At 34.0% G+C, this 17536-nt stretch overlaps 2 protein-coding genes across 2 annotated transcripts; one reads left to right on the top strand and one right to left on the bottom strand.

Moving 5' to 3' along the window:
- Positions 1–1846: 1846 nt before the first annotated feature.
- LOC145043613 (peroxidase 64-like) lies at positions 1847–4456 on the bottom strand. Its single transcript, XM_078992317.1, has 4 exons — positions 4141–4456; positions 3835–4023; positions 3049–3211; positions 1847–2397 (listed from the first exon to the last, which is right to left on the bottom strand). The coding sequence occupies exons 1-4, from the start codon at positions 4336–4338 to the stop codon at positions 2003–2005; spliced, it is 945 nt and encodes a 314-aa protein (XP_078848443.1). The 5' UTR covers positions 4339–4456; the 3' UTR covers positions 1847–2002.
- A 7905-nt stretch (positions 4457–12361) lies between these two features.
- LOC145043611 (pre-rRNA-processing ESF1-like protein) lies at positions 12362–17534 on the top strand. Its single transcript, XM_078992314.1, has 7 exons — positions 12362–13042; positions 13136–13213; positions 13794–14023; positions 14311–14473; positions 15596–15724; positions 16338–17002; positions 17088–17534. Exons 1-7 carry the CDS (start codon positions 12422–12424, stop codon positions 17332–17334), a joined length of 2133 nt encoding a protein of 710 aa, XP_078848440.1. The 5' UTR covers positions 12362–12421; the 3' UTR covers positions 17335–17534.
- The last annotated feature ends 2 nt before the right edge of the window (positions 17535–17536 follow it).

Genomic DNA, 17536 nt, shown 5'->3' with positions numbered 1-17536 from the left:
TCCGCCCCCAGACGTTTCTGCCGTTCTGGTTTGGGGGTGTGACAATATAACCTAGATATGTAAAGTTATTTATGAATGCAATTGAATTTAGGAAACCTTGTATGCTAGCGTTCTTAAATTAAACATTTGGTGCAAATTGAGAGGGCTAGGTCCATGCTAGACGTGGGGACTTTTGTGTGGTTATATTATGATGTTACGCATGCTATATTTTCTGTTTTGTCACCTTTAAATGAAACTATGATATGCATGCTAGATGTTGTTTGATTGAAAGGTGTATCTCATCATATGCTATCACATGTTGTTAAGTATATTTGTATTGATATACATTGGATGTGTGTTTGGAAGATGTAGTAGGCCATGAATTAATTATAATAATAATTCACTTGCATGATTACATAATGATACTTGGTGAGGTGTGTGTTTTACCCATGTGAAAGAAAAATTATTTAATTATCTAATTAGTTAAATAAAAGGGGAAATGCACATAGTAGGGTTAAAGGGTAGTAACCTAACTTAGGTACGTGCCCTTACAAGATATCACGGTGGAAGGATATCGTTAAAGGAAAAGAGCTTAAGCTAAGACGGTGTCAGATGGTTTTCTACCTGACCATTTCGAGGCATGATCGTGGTGTACATGGGTATACTGGGATTGGAGTGATGTTGGTGATCTTGGAATCCATGTACAAACATCATGTTTGGGTGTAGGTGTACTCGTGGAGGTACTAGATACCACCCTATAATGACAACGCATTGTGCCTGTGCATGTAAAGTCGGAGTAGCGAAGGCAGAGAACGAGGGACGGTGTTATGTGTGGGAGTCGCGCCCAATTTGGTGTAGTGGGTCGCCAGGTCACGTTAGTAGTGAATAGGGTCTTTATTTGGGGATGTTTTAGTGATGCAATAGACCCTAGTTTAGCGAGGGACACTAATAGTAAATAGTAATTATAGTGAAGCAAATAAATTAATAATTACTATGATGAAAGAATGTATGTATTAATGTGTATATTAATAGTTATCGATGAATATTGCATAGATTGATGTGTTGCATGACATAACATGACATATGTGTATGCTTTATTTCCATGCTTATATGTTTGAGATTGAATCACTGTGTTGATGCTGCCATTTGTTTCTTGCCTGTTGTTGTGGCTTTGCATTGGTACATGTAGCTTGATTATTGATGGCCTGGTGAGGTTGGGTTCTTATGGGTAGTTATAGTCCTTTGATTAGTAGTGATGATACCAGTTTGAGACTTCTTATGATGTTTCATTTACACTTGCTTTTAGTGTTTGTGTTTTTAGGTTTATACCACTATAGATTTTGATGGGTTATTTTTTTTTTAAAGATTTTCAAATTAACTATTGGTGATGTTTTTATAAGACTTAATGATTTTCTGATAATAATTGGTTAAAATAAAAGAAAATTTTTGGGTGAAAAATCACGATGTTACATTAATTAAGCGTGTTGTAAACAGGTTATACAAAGTTTATTTTAATAAATTACTCGGATCATGTACTCACATTAATGCTACATCAACAAAATATTATAAATTTTATAATAATGAAAAAACAACAAAAAATCTCACAATGATAAATTAAATGAAAGTAAATAATTAATATTATACCTCTTAAAAAAACATTGGGTTACGGGTTACCTCAACAAAACAAAGAAGTGGAACTTAGAGCATCCATAATGAAGAGTTCCATGGTAGAGTTGAATAAGATGACAAGTCTAGTTGTACTTTGTAGAGTTGAAGACATTGCATGAAAAAAATGATAAAGTTTTATGGAATGTAGAATGATGATGTGGTAATCTATTGAACTTTATGAAGTTCAATGTATTATGGTTGCCCTTAGGTAGCATTTACGAACACAATTTTCTTTTAGAATTTTGGCTAAATTACATAGCATACTTGCTATAACTTGCATATAGTTTACATATGTTTCTAAATACAATCCAAGAGCCCTATAATACTTTATATACATCATAAATAGGGAAAACACTTAGTTTACAAACCTACAATTCTTCCTAATTTCCTGGCCACCATTGAAGCTACTCATCTTGATCATAGACTTTACAAATGCTTTAAAAAACGCATCCTTTGAGCTTGCAAAGTTGGATACCAAATTTTTGGTCTTAGGGGTGCTGAGCAAAGCATTATCCGATGAAAATAGAACTTTGTGTTGGAATATCAGTTTATAGTATGTGTTATCAAAAGAAGTAGATGAAGGATCCATTGCGACTCCTGCATTATTTACATTGTTTTTGGTTGTGCAAAATCGTCTTAAACTTGAAGCAAATGAAGGTTGGAGCGAAGGATCGATGTCAAGTGTGGAGTTGAAGTTATGGATTCTGTTGTTGAATGATGAACAATGAGAGAACCCAAGTGTATGTCCACCTAAGGAATGTAAATTAGGGTTAACTTGACATTTGTTTTATTAACAATTAAATTTTTTCTTAGTTTATGTAATAAATTGGTTTTAGACGAAAAACAGAAAAACCATATTATTTTGAAAACTATTGGTATGGTTTTTGTTATTTATTAAACCGAAACGTTAGGTATATGTTATTATTAATTCATTTATTTATTTAATATTAGTATTTATTAAACATTTGTCATAAATAGCTATCCTAAATATATAGATGCAAAACGAACCCCAAAAACTTGAAATTTAAAAAATCAAAAACCGATTTTGTATAATCTAGAAATAAAAAAAAAAAAAACTGAAATATGACGGGTTTTTTTTTGCTACAAATCATTTTTTCGGTTTAGCTTAGCTTTTAGTAAAAAAAAAATGAATTAAACACCATTTTAGCAATTTATACAACAATGTCTGAGATTTCTACCAATTTATGCCATAATATTTGATTATTCTACCAAATTTATACAATTGGAGCCATGTTTCAACCGGTAAAGCTAGTGCATCCATCCTTTTATCCTTAATGAAATGCCCTTGCATATATCGTATAAAGCCAGCCTTTGCATAAACCAACAAAATGATGAAACGTCATCGCATAATTATGCATTTAACCCTTGAAGTTAAAATACCTGAAAGTGCTGCTAGATCTTCCAAAGAAAGACCTCTTTGAGAGAAACTTTGTTGAAGTTGAGATATGTTAAAGGTAGGTGCTGGTAGTTGGCTGGTATCACTAGCCTTAGATATTCTTCCATCTTTTCTTCCTTTAGGTACATCCCAAGATGGTCCTCCAGCCTACATTACAATAACTCCAAACATAGAAACACACTTTCTCTTGTGCACATTAAAGCTCTATTTGACCGACTTACTAAATATATACTTTTTAGCTGAAAAACTAATTTTTGCCTATAAGCTACATGGTAGTTCATAGCTAAACGATAAAAACAGAAAGAAATAGCATTTGATATAAACTAACTAATAAACTAGATGAAAATATGTATTATGACACAAAATGATATTTAATTAGATGTATAATTAAATCTAACATGTAATGGTACATTTGGAAAACTTGTGGAAAAAGCCAAAAAGCCCATGAGCTTAACTCAAATAGATTTTTAGAAAGTTAGTTTATAAGCTATTTTTATTGATATCGCTAAACACTAAATTGCAATAAGCTAACTTATACATTCCAAACAATGTCTAATTGAATATGTAATGTTTTTTCAATGATGAGTATCAAGAGGATATTCATGTTTTTTGCACAGAGTACAGTTCAAAAGCTAAACTCTGTCCCATGGTTCTCACCTTTTTGAATCTATTGACATCGGTTTCGGTCACATTAAAGTCTCACTCCAGACGTCTAATAAATGTCAAACACAGTATGAGACCTTAGATACAAAATAGTTTTTTAAGCTTACCAACACAACTGCATCTCTTGCGGCTAATGCTAAGATATCAGCACACGAAACAACACTAGGACACACAGACTCAACCGCTTTCTTCGCTTTATCAATGACATAAAATGCATGTAGAGAAACATTCGGGGGTCCGTCTTTTTCGGCGGTGTTCTTACCCTTTGAATTCAAAAGCACGGAACCATCACATCCCTTCAATACACCACGAAAATCCCGTAAACACAACATATATCATCTAAAAGATGCATGTAAGTATGTATATATGATGCTTCCAAATTAAATAAGGAATGGTTGTTAGTTTATGCATACCCTTATGAAACAGTCGTGGAAGTGCATTCGAAGGAGTCCAGCCGGGGCTGTTTTGTCATTCCTTGTGGCATCGGATACAACTTTCTTGATGATTGATTCTACATTTGGACATGTATTCTGGTAGTAGTTAGAGCTTAATGGAGTTCCAAGAAAGAAGAAGAATGAGAAAATGAGAAGTGAGATAAACATGGAAGCCATGGATCGAAGCACTACTTTCAATCAAGTTACATGGTGTTTATAATTAATGGGCTATTTGTAGATCTAAATACGCACTTAACTATTTTAATTTAACAAATCCAACACAAGATCTTCATATACACGTTATTTTTCTTATATATATTATTAGAATTAAAAAAAATAGTAAATTAATAATGCATGAATTTTTTACGAAAAAGACGATTCAAATGTAAGAGGCTGTCGAATAAATGACAACACATCTATGGATTTAATGATTATTTTTCCAGAGATGAATTTATATCATCCAACTTAGTACTTTGATGACCCTTGTATTGCATGCAGACAAAGTTGTAAATTGTTTTGTATGTGGAGATTTCACGTCTAGGAAAGGGGCTAACTATTCTTGATTGGAGCCTTTTGTTTTCAAACTTTTTGCATGAACTTTACAGTCTATTAATGGTTTTTTATTTTTATTTAATTTATGATGTTTTTAAAGCATCTAACTTTTAGGCATGAAATACATTTTTGTAATCAAGAAAAGAAAAAATTGGGTAAAATTATGGTTGTATAAATTCAAATGGTTTTTATATTTTACGTTTAAGATATCAATATTTCTTGGAGTTGATAAACTTACTTTCGTACTTGAGACTTTTTATGATTTTTTTGAACGGTTGAGACTTTTAATCATCATTTAACATCTTTAACTGAAATCTTATATTTACATATATATTAACCTGAATGCACCGATGAACACATAATAAAATTACCCTAGGTTTCATTTTCCATACTAAAAAAATTAACGCAGCGTTTATTTTTCTATATTGAAAAGACACCATAAATGAAATCACGCGTTATTGGTTCAATAATCACTATGTAATAGGAATTTCCTATAATGTCGCAAAAAAGTTGTTAAAAAGTAACTTTTTTACATGCACTAAGATAATAAATAAATAAATTTATTAAAAAAAAAAAAAAAAAAAAGTATATGGAAAATCAAGTCATATTTACATCCAATCCAAAGACCACTACATGTGATCTTAATACATTCTTTTAGGCCAATCGCAGTTTAGAAAAAGAAAAAAAAAAAAAAAAAACGTAAATATCACTGTTGTATTTAAAAAAAGTGAGTTTATAAATATGAATGCTGTATTTCTTTTTCCACTTCCAAAACCTTATAATAATGATACAAAATTTTATCAATATATGTTTGAAGATGTGTTTTTTATTTTAAAAAAATAGCTAGTAATTTATTTTTCACTAATTTAAATTCCATTTAATAAAACTTTTGGGCTATTTAATTCGTCTCTTCCCAACAAAATGGTGTTAGATTGTTGTTATTTCACTACATTGAGCCAAAATGTCCAAAGCCTAATTGCCTTCCTCAAACTCTTTCATAGTTGCTTAGGTATGGGCACAACCGTTGATGGATGTTGTGCTGCCAGATCATCATCTACTTGAAGGAAACGGGGGTTGATAAGGAGCAGTGACGAATACATGATTCAAACTCAAGTATATCCAAATTGAATGATGTGTCAAAATAAACAACTTATAAAGTTTTGGTGATTGGGTAGAGTTCTCAATAATTCAACTTAATACAAATATAATATAACAATGATGAAACAAAATTTAATATATTCTAGTAAATGTATTACAAGTAGATATTCCTAATTACTACGCATCTTTACTGTACAAAATTAACAAGATTATAAATAGCTAACACCATATACAAACTAAATCAATAAACAAATATACATTTGAAACTATTTCAAAAATTTTAGTCAATCTATTTCACTTTAAGCTAAATAACTAAATTCCAAAATCAAATAACATAACATTTGATAATTGATCATAAGTTGAAATTTTTGTTTGCTTCCTAATATATATGTCTGGTTAATTACGAAAAATGCTACACTATATTTTGGTTTCTAGACTTTGAGTGATAGGTAATACAACTATTGATTTATTTTACTTATGTGTAGCAACAATTGATTTATTTTAGGGGTAAGCAATTAAAGGACTAAATACTAGAAGAAAGAGTAAATGAAAGTGTGAAATAAGACCTCAAAATAAAATACACAGGAGATACCAGAGGAAGCTATTGTCGATCCAATAAAACGGAAGAACTCATAAGGTGTAGGAGATGGATACCAACTTTTTTTTTGGAACGACAAATCTAACATTCTGCTAAATTACACCTTAAATTCATTTATGTCCACGACGGGACTTGAACCCTCAACTTAAAAGAGGGAGGACAACACCGGATACCGCTGGGCTAGAAGCTCTTTGGTGGGTACCAACTACCAAGCGGTAGGATGATGTTGAGCACAGATGTGGTGTTGACAAAGAAATCGGGGCGGAGAATGCTTCAGCACAACAACTAAAAGACACGAAGGCTGATGTTGATGACTCGTGAAGCCGAGTGGGTGACAACAAAGGAAGTAGAAAGGTTCAGCAAAGACCCGGTCACGCAAAAAAGCGAAAAAAAATTTTATTTAGGGTTTTAACTTTTTTCATCCTGTTAGAGATTATCTTCTCAATTATCTTATATTTTACAAGTTTGGAATTATTATAAATTGATTATGATATCTATAGAAATATTTATTTTTGTTAAATACCTTCTAACCTTTTTAATCATAAAAATCACACTCTTAGAAATTCTCTTTAAAAAACCCATGGATTGTTAGAATTTTTCTCTTTGTTTTTGTTTGCAAGTTGCCACAGGTGTCCAGTTTGTGATGCCACATGTGTCTATCTCGGATCTACCATATAATCAACAAAAAAGAATTCCAAAACAAGGGGTGTCCATGGACACCCTTTGGAGCAACGTAGCCTCACCACTGACAAGGAGGAAGAAATGGAGCAACTACGTTGAGGTGGAGAAAACAGAGGAAGAAAATGAGACGAACGCCCCGTTGTCACTCGTTACCGTGAATACGGGAAACCACATAATGCTAAAAAACGCCATGTTGGGGGGGGGGGGGGGGCAACCATGGTAACGACATTTTCAGCTGTTTTTTGGTTTCTAGGTCATAAAAACGGGAGTGAACATTGTCTACTCCGATTAGTCTTAGGCCAAGGCCATTGATGTATATAAACTATAAATTTTTAGGATATTATACAGAAACAATATAATTTATTTTAATAATTTTAACTAATGTTTTAGGATATTATAGAGAAACAATAATTTTTATCTATTTTAATAATTTTAACTAATGTATAAGACTTTTCTGTGATGATATTTAAAAATATGTAACATCCCAAATTCCAGAAATATGAGTGAAGGGCTTAAAGTGTAAATTAAGCTACTCGACGAGTAGGTATGCTACTCGTCAAGTCAGAGCGGGATTTGATCGTGAGTTAAGTTACCAACTAGCCGAGTCGGAAGTTGTACTCGACGAGTTGGTGATGGAATGAGAAAACCCTAATCTCGAGGGTTGCACCCTATTTAAAGGATTTTATGTCCTTCTCTCAGCCTCCTTATTTCCCTTGAGAACTAGAAAACCCTAAGCTCGTGTGTGTGAGGCCTTTGGAGGGAGATTGAAGCTTTGGAAGTTGTCTTTTGTGGAAGAAACTTGAAGATCAAAAAGGGCTTGCATCAAGGGAGTGGTGTGTATCCAGAATCTACTTTAGTTTGGGCACATCTTGGAGGTAATAATCTGTTACCTTCACTCTTTTGCATCTAGATCTATTCATGAGAGAGATTTGGGGCCATTTTGGGTATGTTTGAGACCTATTTCGAGTTTGGAGTTTAGATCTGAGGTTGCTACTTCAAATATAGACTTGAGTTGGTCCAGAATGTCATAAAGCACCAGTCAATGAGTTGTTGGTGAAGCCCCTTTGTCTAAAAACCAAGTCGTAGAGTGATTCAGACCTTTAACTCCTTGGTTTCACGTAAAGTTTGCAACTTTACGTAGGGGTTATGCCCTAGAAGAGTGGATCTACAGTTTGGAGCCCCTGCATGGCTCGAAAAGCCTCTGTATGGATGAAGGACTGAAGGGACTCAACGAGTCATATGAAGATGGGCATGGACTCGACGAGTTGGAAGAACAACTCGGCGAGTCTGTTCTTGGACTCGGCGAGTCAGGTTGCAGAACCCCAATCTCTTGTGGTTAAACTTCGGACCAATGAGTCGATTGGCGACTCAGTGAGTTGGACATGATGAAATTCAGAGATCGGTGAACTCGACGAGTCTTGGGCCAACTCGGCGGGTTGAGTCGTGTTATGGGAGTTTTCTGAGTATAAGAACTCGACGAGTCGACGGGTTGACTCGGCGAGTAGAGTCAATTAGGAAGGTTGACTTTGGCAAGGACTTTGACTTTGACCTGTTTGACCTTCAGGGGTGTTATGTATTTTGAATATTTATGTCATGGTCTATTGATGGCATAAGGTGTTGGAGTTTGGAGCAGTGCTTCGGGCCAGTGCTTTCATGCTTCGGTTCGGCAATTGCAAGGTAAGCTATCCTCAATATATCAATAGGGTCTAAGGCACCAAGGTCGGCCCTTTTAGTGTTATCATGGTTACAGTATGCTACATTTGGTTATGATATGTTAGATCGATATCTGGATAGACAGTATGTTGTCATGCTCTTATGATCCGTTAGGATTGGTATGTTAGTGACCTGGTTAGGTCGGTGTTTTGGTTATGAGAGAGTACTATGATCGATGATCTGTGCGATAGTTATATCTGCTATTTGTACGTGTACTGTTTGATGTGCTTACTGATATGTTTAGATCGGCGTTCTGGTAATTAGGACAATATTATGTTAGTGACATGGTTTAGGTCGGTATCCCGGTATATAGGATGATACTATGTTAGTGATCGGTTAGGTCGGTATCTTGGTTAGGATGTTGCTATGATTTATGATATGCTAGATCGATTTGTTTGTCTATGGACTGTTATGTGATTACCTATTATATGTGCACATGGTTATTTGTTTGATGTTTGGGTTGAGGCGGTCCTGCTTTGTGCTGAAGGCCAACATACCCTACGAGCGGTCCGAATAGATTGTAGGCCCGTATGGCGGTCCAGTTATACCGAAGGCTCGGGATAGATCCAGATAGACTGAGGGCCCGGTGCGAGCGATCCAGTCATACTCTAGACTCAGAGAGTGGACCAGGTGGACTGAAGGCCTGTTGAGGGCGGACCAGTCACACTGTAGACTTGAGAGGCATGGCTGTTATGTATTGTGATATGATATGATATGATATGATATGATATGATTATGGTTGTATGTGGTTGATATTTTGGGGGAAACTCACTAAGCTTTCGGGCTTACAGTTTCAGTTTATTGTTTCAGGTACATCAGGAGATCGCGGTAAGGCAAAGGCGTGATCGTACCGCTCCTCATATTTCATGATTTTGTGATTTGGTTATGAGGATACTTTGATGTTTAAACTATTTTGAAAACAAGTTGTATAACTTAATGGTTTTTGAATGGGTTAAAATGTTTTAAATTGGCTTGAATTATATGAGTGTTACAAAATAACTTACTGGTTAAGGCATTCTTCCTTTGTCATTCGATCAATTTCTTGACTCTTCTCTCCCTTATTTTTGTTTGCGAGTTACAAATCTGATCCAGGTTAACTCATTTGTCTGTCCGAAACACGTAGGGACGCAAGGTATGAGCTCGTTAATGGGTGTTTTTGCCTACACGGAGGCACATTAACGCTAGGATAACGCCACCAACACCGCTCCTCCTTGGTTTCTCGTTGCTTCTCGTGGCCAACGTAACACCCCTTAATGCCCGTTTTTCTTTCTTCATTCATTTGTTTTTCTGTTTTTCTTTTTCCTCAACGCCGTTTCAATAAAATGAACACTATCCCCTTTAGATGCGTGGAGATAAAAATGATGATGTGGCAGCCTTGTGCATGGATATAGGTGCGACTCATACCCAACAATCTAACCCAAGTTCAGTACATGCAACTTTTTTTTTTTTAATAATAATTTAATCCCAAATATTATTATTATTTCATTATTTTATATAAATTTGGTGTACTTTCTTTTATTATTTTTTCTAAACTTTTATTTTCAACTTTGTTTTTATATGCTTTTTTTTAAACTTAGTTTTTTTTTTTAAGAAAAGTATTATTTTACAACTTTTTGTTATATCATTTTTTACAAATATACTTTTACTAATTCATATTTAGAAAATTATAGTTTCAAAACTATTTTGTATATTTTAAAGATTTTTCTGCTCTGACACACTAATTTTTTCATTTTTTCCTTACATATTTGTCATGTATTTACTATTTAGAATTGTAGAAACATATATAATATAATTTTTTATATATTTGTTTTCTCATTACCCTATAGAATCCGTTTTTAACAATGAATATTTATTTATTTTGATTGTTTCATAACCCATTTGTAAATGGCTATCTTATTTTCAAAAGAAAAAACATCATAAATGGTCCCTGTGGTTTTCCAAAATCTGAAGTTTAGTCCCCGTGGTTTAAAAACGTCATAGATGGTCCATGTGTTTTCAGAGCTTTTGACGATTGATCCTTATTGCTAACTCCGTTAAGTTATGTCCGTTAGCTGAAGGACATTTTTGTCATTTCACAACCACAGGAACCATTTATGATGTTTTCTTATATTTTAAAAAATAAATAAATATAATCCTCATCTCTCTCTCTCTCTCTCTCTCTCTCTCTCTCTCTCTCTCGTTTTGACCTTCGGTCATAGAAAGGAATGAGGAAACAACGATTTCACAAATTCTCACTCTCCTCTTGTCGAAGCACCACCCAAACACCTTTAGTAGTTTCTATTCCCGATTCTCCCCTCCCTCTTTCTTCCTTGACTCACCGGAAAAATGAAACAAAAGGAAGTGGGTTGTTGCCTCCATTCCAGCCACCCTCCTACGGCTGCTGAGAAATCCCACGAAACGCTTACTTACTGTCGTTTTCGTTGTTCTTCTTTTTTTAGTCAAATATAGCATCGATGGTGCTCTCCATTGGTCGACTCTTGCTATTGTTTCCTTTTTTCGGTTCAATTGCTACCAGAGACGAGTTCGAAGAGGCCAAGAGGATTGTTGAAAAAATGGGCTCCCCTTCATTGTGATTCCTCAACCACCATCGATCTGCCCCTGTTGTTGCTTCCGATTTTGTTATTCTTCTTGATTCGTCGTAAAGAGATGTTCAGATATCGATGATGGCTTCTTCTTCAATTAGGGTTTTCGTCTTCATTCTTCAGTTAGTGTTTTCTGCTTCAAATTTGTTCATTGATCTGCAGATTTTTTGGGCTCTTAAGTTCTAAAAAATGTTTTATGTTGCTGGAATCGGGTTAGAAAACACACACATAGAAATGTTTTTGTTCATGAAATCATCAATTCCACTGTGTTCTTAATGTTGTATGTATGAGAGAGATGGAGTGTATTGATTGATTTTTGATTCTTAGATTACAAGAACACATACATGTTGTAGTTTTATCTCCAAATCGAATTTTCGAAAACCGAAGCATCAAAGAAATGGATTTGGAACATAAACAAAATTACAATAACACATACAAAAAATATGGAACATGAACACATACAAATACAAAATCTGAATTCAAGAACTCAAAATTCTAATTTTTTGTAAGCAAGAACAAGTTTAGGTTGTAGCGTATTATAACCTGTTAAAGCTTTTTCAGATCTCGAGAGAGAGAGAGAGAGAGAGAGAGAGAGAGAGAGAGAGAGAGAGAGAGAGAGAGAGAGAGAGAGAGAGAGAGAGAGAGAGCTTTTCCATATTTAATTTTTTCTTTTTAAAAAAAATATACAAGAAAACATCATAAATGGTTCCTGTGGTGGTGAAATGACGAAAATATCTTTTAGCTAACGGACAGAACTTAACAGAGTTAGCAATAAGGATCAATCATCAAAAGTTTTTAAAACAAAGAGACCATCTATGACGATTTTAAATCATATGAACTAAATTTCAGATTTTGAGAAACTGGACCATTTATTTTCTTTTCAAAATAAATCGGTTCGATCCAAATCCACTCGACTTGAATTGTAACCCGTTTTCATCTCAGTATCTTGACCCGTTAGTATCTAGGGTTTATGTTTTATTTTGCTGGCCATAAACCTCCTCCCACTCCTCTCTGTTTTGTCTACTGAACGATTTCAATGGGTTCCAAAAGCAAAAGCAAGAACAAAAATGGGGCAAATAAAAATCCAGATGCTAACAAGGATGTAGAAGTCGCCGGAAGCCGCGTGTTCGGCGGCGGCAACAAAGCAATCACAGACGACAGGTTTGCTCTGTCGCAGAAGGATCCTAGGTTTCAGGATGTGCCGAAGCACAAAACAAAGGTGGCGATTGATTCGCGTTTTAGTCGTATGTTCACTGATAAGAACTTCTCTACTTCCTCTGCTCGTGTAGATAAGCGAGGCAGAGCTAAACAAGATGGAGATTCATCTCAAAGTGCTCTTAAACACTATTATCGAATGGATGCTGAAGAAAAGAAACAGAAAAAACAACCTGAGGAATCGGATGACGATGACGACGTGGAAAGCGATGAAGAGAAGGAGGAATCTGAGAGTGATGACGCCGAAAATTTGAAGGCAGTTAAGCAAACATCGTCTAAATCCAAATCAGTGCCGGAATTGGAAACGGAATCCTCGGGAGAAGAAGAAGAGGAAGAGGATGAGGAAGAAGAAGGTGAAGAGGATTTAATGGATGATGATACTACAACGGATACGGATGAAGACGATGAAGGTTATCTAGAGGAGGAAACTACTGGTTTGCAGGTAAATTCTATTTATAATATTCTATGCGATCATTGTTCCAAAAAATGATTATACTAATTTTCTGTTGTGGTTTCTATTGAAATTTTGGAATAGCTGGAGGAGAATGTACCTGAAATTGACAAAGAAACTCACAGGCTCGCTATTGTTAATTTGGATTGGAATCAAGTTCAGGTGAGTGGGATTCTTTCTTCTTTTGCTTTCACTTTGTGCTAAATCAAGAACTGTTGAATGTTTATGCAAAGGCACTAGGGTGCCACAGAGACAAGAAACTTGGTATAATTGGTTATTTGTTAAAGTTTACTCAGCTCGCACAAAAAGCACACCACTTTGCAATTTTGAAGACAAACTACATTAATCTACAATTCTACATGTGACATACTAATGATGAGAGTAAAGATAAAACTTTTTGGTAGAAGTGTAGAATTATAAGTAATTGGTTTTCAGACATCAATGTGGATTATACTTTCAGTCTATCAATACAGAACACTATTGAATTTACATTAACAAGTAAATGATTATGGCTTTTCTCAGAACTGTTTATCACTTCATATATGTAGATATGGTTTAGTCTCTCGATGATCTCCATTGATTTCCTCTATATAATCTTTCGATATGGTCAATTTTGTGCATGTATTTTGCTAAGATCTCGAATTTGACTACTTCATTATTTATTTACTATTATGTTATTTTAGACTTGTATCTATTAGTTATGTAGTCCCTAAACATTGCACTTTTTTTTCTTCTTTTGTAGGCAGTTGACTTGTACGTTGTGTTAAGCTCATTTCTGCCAAAAACAGGGCAGATTTTGTCTGTTTCTGTATACCCATCTGAGTTTGGACTCAAGCGTATGGAAGAGGAGGCAGTGCGGGGTCCAGTTGGTTTATTTGATGATGATGATGGGAAAAGTAATAGTGACAACAGTGATGATGACAATGAGATAGACAATGACAAGTTGCGTGCTTATGAACTAAGTAGATTAAGGTAATCAAATCTTGGTTGTTCAAAGCTTTAGAAAAGAGTTAAATGCAAGAAGTATCATCAATTCATCATACTTTCATTGATATGTTTGTCATAACATCCTACTTTCATTTCTTCTAATAAATTTCTTCATATTAGAGCATTGCATTTATAGAAACCTACTCAATCATAGCATTATTCACTTCTATAGTTACATAGACTTTTAAATTGTAGAAAAAGTGAAAGTAGGATGCTATATTTGGACAGAAGGAACACCCTCTCAACTTTTTTTTTAATTTTTTTTTTATCAGGTACTATTTTGCAGTGGTGGTATGCGATTCAGTTGCTACAGCTGATTACATTTATAGAACTTGTGATGGAATTGAGTTTGAAAGGTCATCAAATATGTTGGATTTGAGGTTTATACCTGATTCTATGGAGTTTAAACATCCTCCACGTGATGTTGCAACCGAGGTATTGTCATTTCTTCCTTTAATCCTATAATCCTATTACACCATTGTGTTGTACTTTGAAAATATACTCAATTGTAGTTATGTAATTTGATAGATTTTTGTAAGTATAATTCCCTAAGAGCTTCTCCAATGGTAAAGTTATACTATGACTTCAAATTATTGTCACCTTATCTTTCCATTAACTTTAACCTCTAATTAAATGACCTCTCAAATGGTTAGCCTTTTCAAATACCTTTTTTTCTTTTTTTGATTAGAAATAATCAATCTGCTACACCTCTACTCACTCTCACTTATTCTATAGGAGCAATAAAGGAGATACAAGCAAGTAGAAAGAGCATCTTTTAGTGGAGGGGTAAATTAGGTATTTTTACTAATAGAGTTTGTCATGTCAGATAGTATAAGAGTGTAGTGGGTTAGGAGAGTGGATCATCATCTTTTGTGAGAAATCTGGTATTTCATTCCCAGAGAGTGGCTTCTTGAATTTGCCAAACTATCTTTTTTTTTTTTTTTTTTTTTTTTGTTATCATTTGGATATTGTTTAGTGTTTTTAAATCAATACAGTGAATAGTTTTGGGTTCTTGTTTGTTTGATTTTTAAATCCAAAGTCAGTTTTTTAAACACACAACATGTTTTATAGACATTGAATGCCAAAACAAACGAAAATAGAAATAATTATACCGGGTTTTTAGTTTATAAACGTAAAATACAAATAAATCAATACGTCATAGTTATAAAAAAAAGTTTAAAATATTATATAACCGTTATAACTCTATATCTCATAAATAACGTGTCATTAAATACTTGATACAAATAAATAACTAATAATTAAATAAATAATAGTTAAAACTAAAATATAATTAAGGGGTAAAATGAAATATATTATAAGAAGACGAGGGATAAAATATAAAAACACGAAAGTATATTGATCACTCGAATGCGATTGATTGCTTATTAAAAAAAATTGAAAAAGTCCCCATTGGAGATGTGAAAAAAATTGAAAGTAGAATTTTGTAATAGAAAGAAATGAAAGTAAGATGCTGTATATAATACACACATAAATGAAATTTGATAATCTTTTAGTTTTAATGCTCCCAATTCATTCCCAAATGCTTTTTTGTTTCAGGCTCCAGCAAATTATGAAGGTGTAGATTTTCAAACTCGAGCATTGCAACAAAGTAAAATTGATCTTACTTGGGATGAGAATGAACCCCAACGTTCCAAGAAGCTTAAAAGGAAAATTAATGTTGATAAGGTCTGTAAAATCTGTTTAATTTTATATTTTCTTTTTGAGTTTATTGCATTTTTTGGCCATATGGTTAGTTGATATTTATAGAAATGGTCCCTTTTTTTTTACCCTGAAAAGTAACATTTTTTGTCCCTGAGCCGCTTAACTTAATTGTAAAATGACAAATATGCCCTCATGTTCTTTATCTCTCAGCCTTCATCTTTGTGTTATGTTCAAGAAACCCTGGATTTTGAAATCAAATGTGAAGTTAAAAGTTTTAACTACACATTTGATTTCAGGTTTTTTGAGAGATGAGGGCATATTCGTCATTTTACATTAAAAAAACAAAATTCAAAATCATAGTCATTACTACAATCAAAACAAAGAAATTAGCTGAGCCCATACTTGGAACATAAAGATGAAGGGGACGAAAGACGAGGGCATATTCGTCATTTTACATTAACTTAAAGTCCAACCGTTAAGTTCAATCACTCTAGGATGAAAAACACGAGAAAAATACTTTTCAGGAACAAAAAATACGATATCTGTAAAAATCAACTAACCACAGGGGTGAAAATGTAATTTCCCCATTTCATTTTTTTAAGATGATTTGTAATTAATGATTCATAATACTATGAAGGAATCGGAGTATGTTAAGGATGAAGAACAATTAAAGGAATTCATTGCTTCAAGTGAAAGTGAATCCGAATCAGAAGAAGAAGATGAAAACAATAAAAACCACGGAAAGAGACAAAAAACAGACAGATATCGTGCTCTACTCCAATCCGGTTCTGATTCCGATTCCGACAAAGACGACACCGGAATGGAAATGGAGGTCACTTTCAACACCGGATTAGAAGATCTGAGCAAAAAAATCCTCGAGAGAAAAGACAAAAAATCCGAAACCGTTTGGGAGGCTCATCTCCGCAAGCAAAAAGAAAAAAAGAAAGCTCGAAAAAGCAAAGCCATGGATTCCGATGACAGTGATGATTCCGGCCGGGAACCCGTGGAGGAATCCGGCGACTTTTTCGCCGGAGATGCCGATAATAAAAAAGATAAAAAAGGTAAAAATTTGGATAAAGAAGGTGAAGCGAGTAAAGAAGAACTTGAATTACTACTTGGTGATGATGATGGAAATGTTAAAGGGTATAATTTGAAACGGAAAAAGAGTAAAGGGCAAAAAGGGAAAAAAGAAGGTATGGATGAGGAGAAGATACCCACCGTTGATTATGAGGATCCACGGTTTTCATCTCTTTTTACCCGACCCGATTACGCATTGGACCCCACGGATCCTCAATTCAAAAGGTACATTTTTACTTAAAAAAATATATATTTTGAAAAGTTTTAGTTTTTTACGAAACTGCCCCTTATGCTATAACTGGTGTTACAGGAGTGCGGCTTATGTGCGTCAAGTTGCACACAAGCAACATAAAGGTGATGTGGAGAGAAAGGAGGAGGGAGATCATAATAATGAGTCATGTGAAGAAATTAAGGCTTCAAAAGTGGATGATAAAATTGATTCAAAGAAAGATAAACACGAGATGTCAATGCTGCTCAAGTCTGTTAAAATGAAATCAAAACAACTCCCGTTGTTACCTTCCTCTGATGCTAAGAAATCCAAGAGGAAAGGGAAATAAAGGCATAAATTTTGATGGGATTATTGTTCGTGTCAGATCGCTATTCAATTTTGTTTTTTTCCCTTTAATTTTAATGTTATGGTTATAAAGTTTTGTATTCCTTACCATATTTATTTGTTTTGGATTCATTTTTAGAGAGGTTAATTGCAAAAAAAAGATAGAAACATAATATTTATTATAGCATTCTACTTTTGTTTCTTAT

Source organism: Lactuca saligna, chromosome 4, assembly GCF_052625555.1.
Source record: "Lactuca saligna cultivar CGN05327 chromosome 4, ASM5262555v1, whole genome shotgun sequence".
Classification (NCBI taxonomy): Eukaryota; Viridiplantae; Streptophyta; class Magnoliopsida; order Asterales; family Asteraceae; genus Lactuca; species Lactuca saligna.
The sequence above is the reverse complement of the archived record's forward strand: the minus strand, read 5'-3'. Positions and strand labels throughout refer to the sequence as shown.

Bases quoted from the DNA above. Each gene is read 5' to 3' on its own strand.
- LOC145043613 (XM_078992317.1), bottom strand. From the start codon at position 4,338: ATGGCTTCCATGTTTATCTCACTTCTCATTTTCTCATTCTTCTTCTTT. The intron at 4,024-4,140 runs GTATGCATAAAC...GGTGTATTGAAG, and splicing joins TCCACGACTGTTTCATAAGG to GGATGTGATGGTTCCGTGCT. The intron at 3,212-3,834 runs GTAAGCTTAAAA...ATTGTAATGTAG, and splicing joins CAAGAGATGCAGTTGTGTTG to GCTGGAGGACCATCTTGGGA.
- LOC145043611 (XM_078992314.1), top strand. From the start codon at position 12,422: ATGGGTTCCAAAAGCAAAAGCAAGAACAAAAATGGGGCAAATAAAAAT. The intron at 13,214-13,793 runs GTGAGTGGGATT...CTTCTTTTGTAG, and splicing joins TGGATTGGAATCAAGTTCAG to GCAGTTGACTTGTACGTTGT. The intron at 14,024-14,310 runs GTAATCAAATCT...TTTTTTTATCAG, and splicing joins TATGAACTAAGTAGATTAAG to GTACTATTTTGCAGTGGTGG.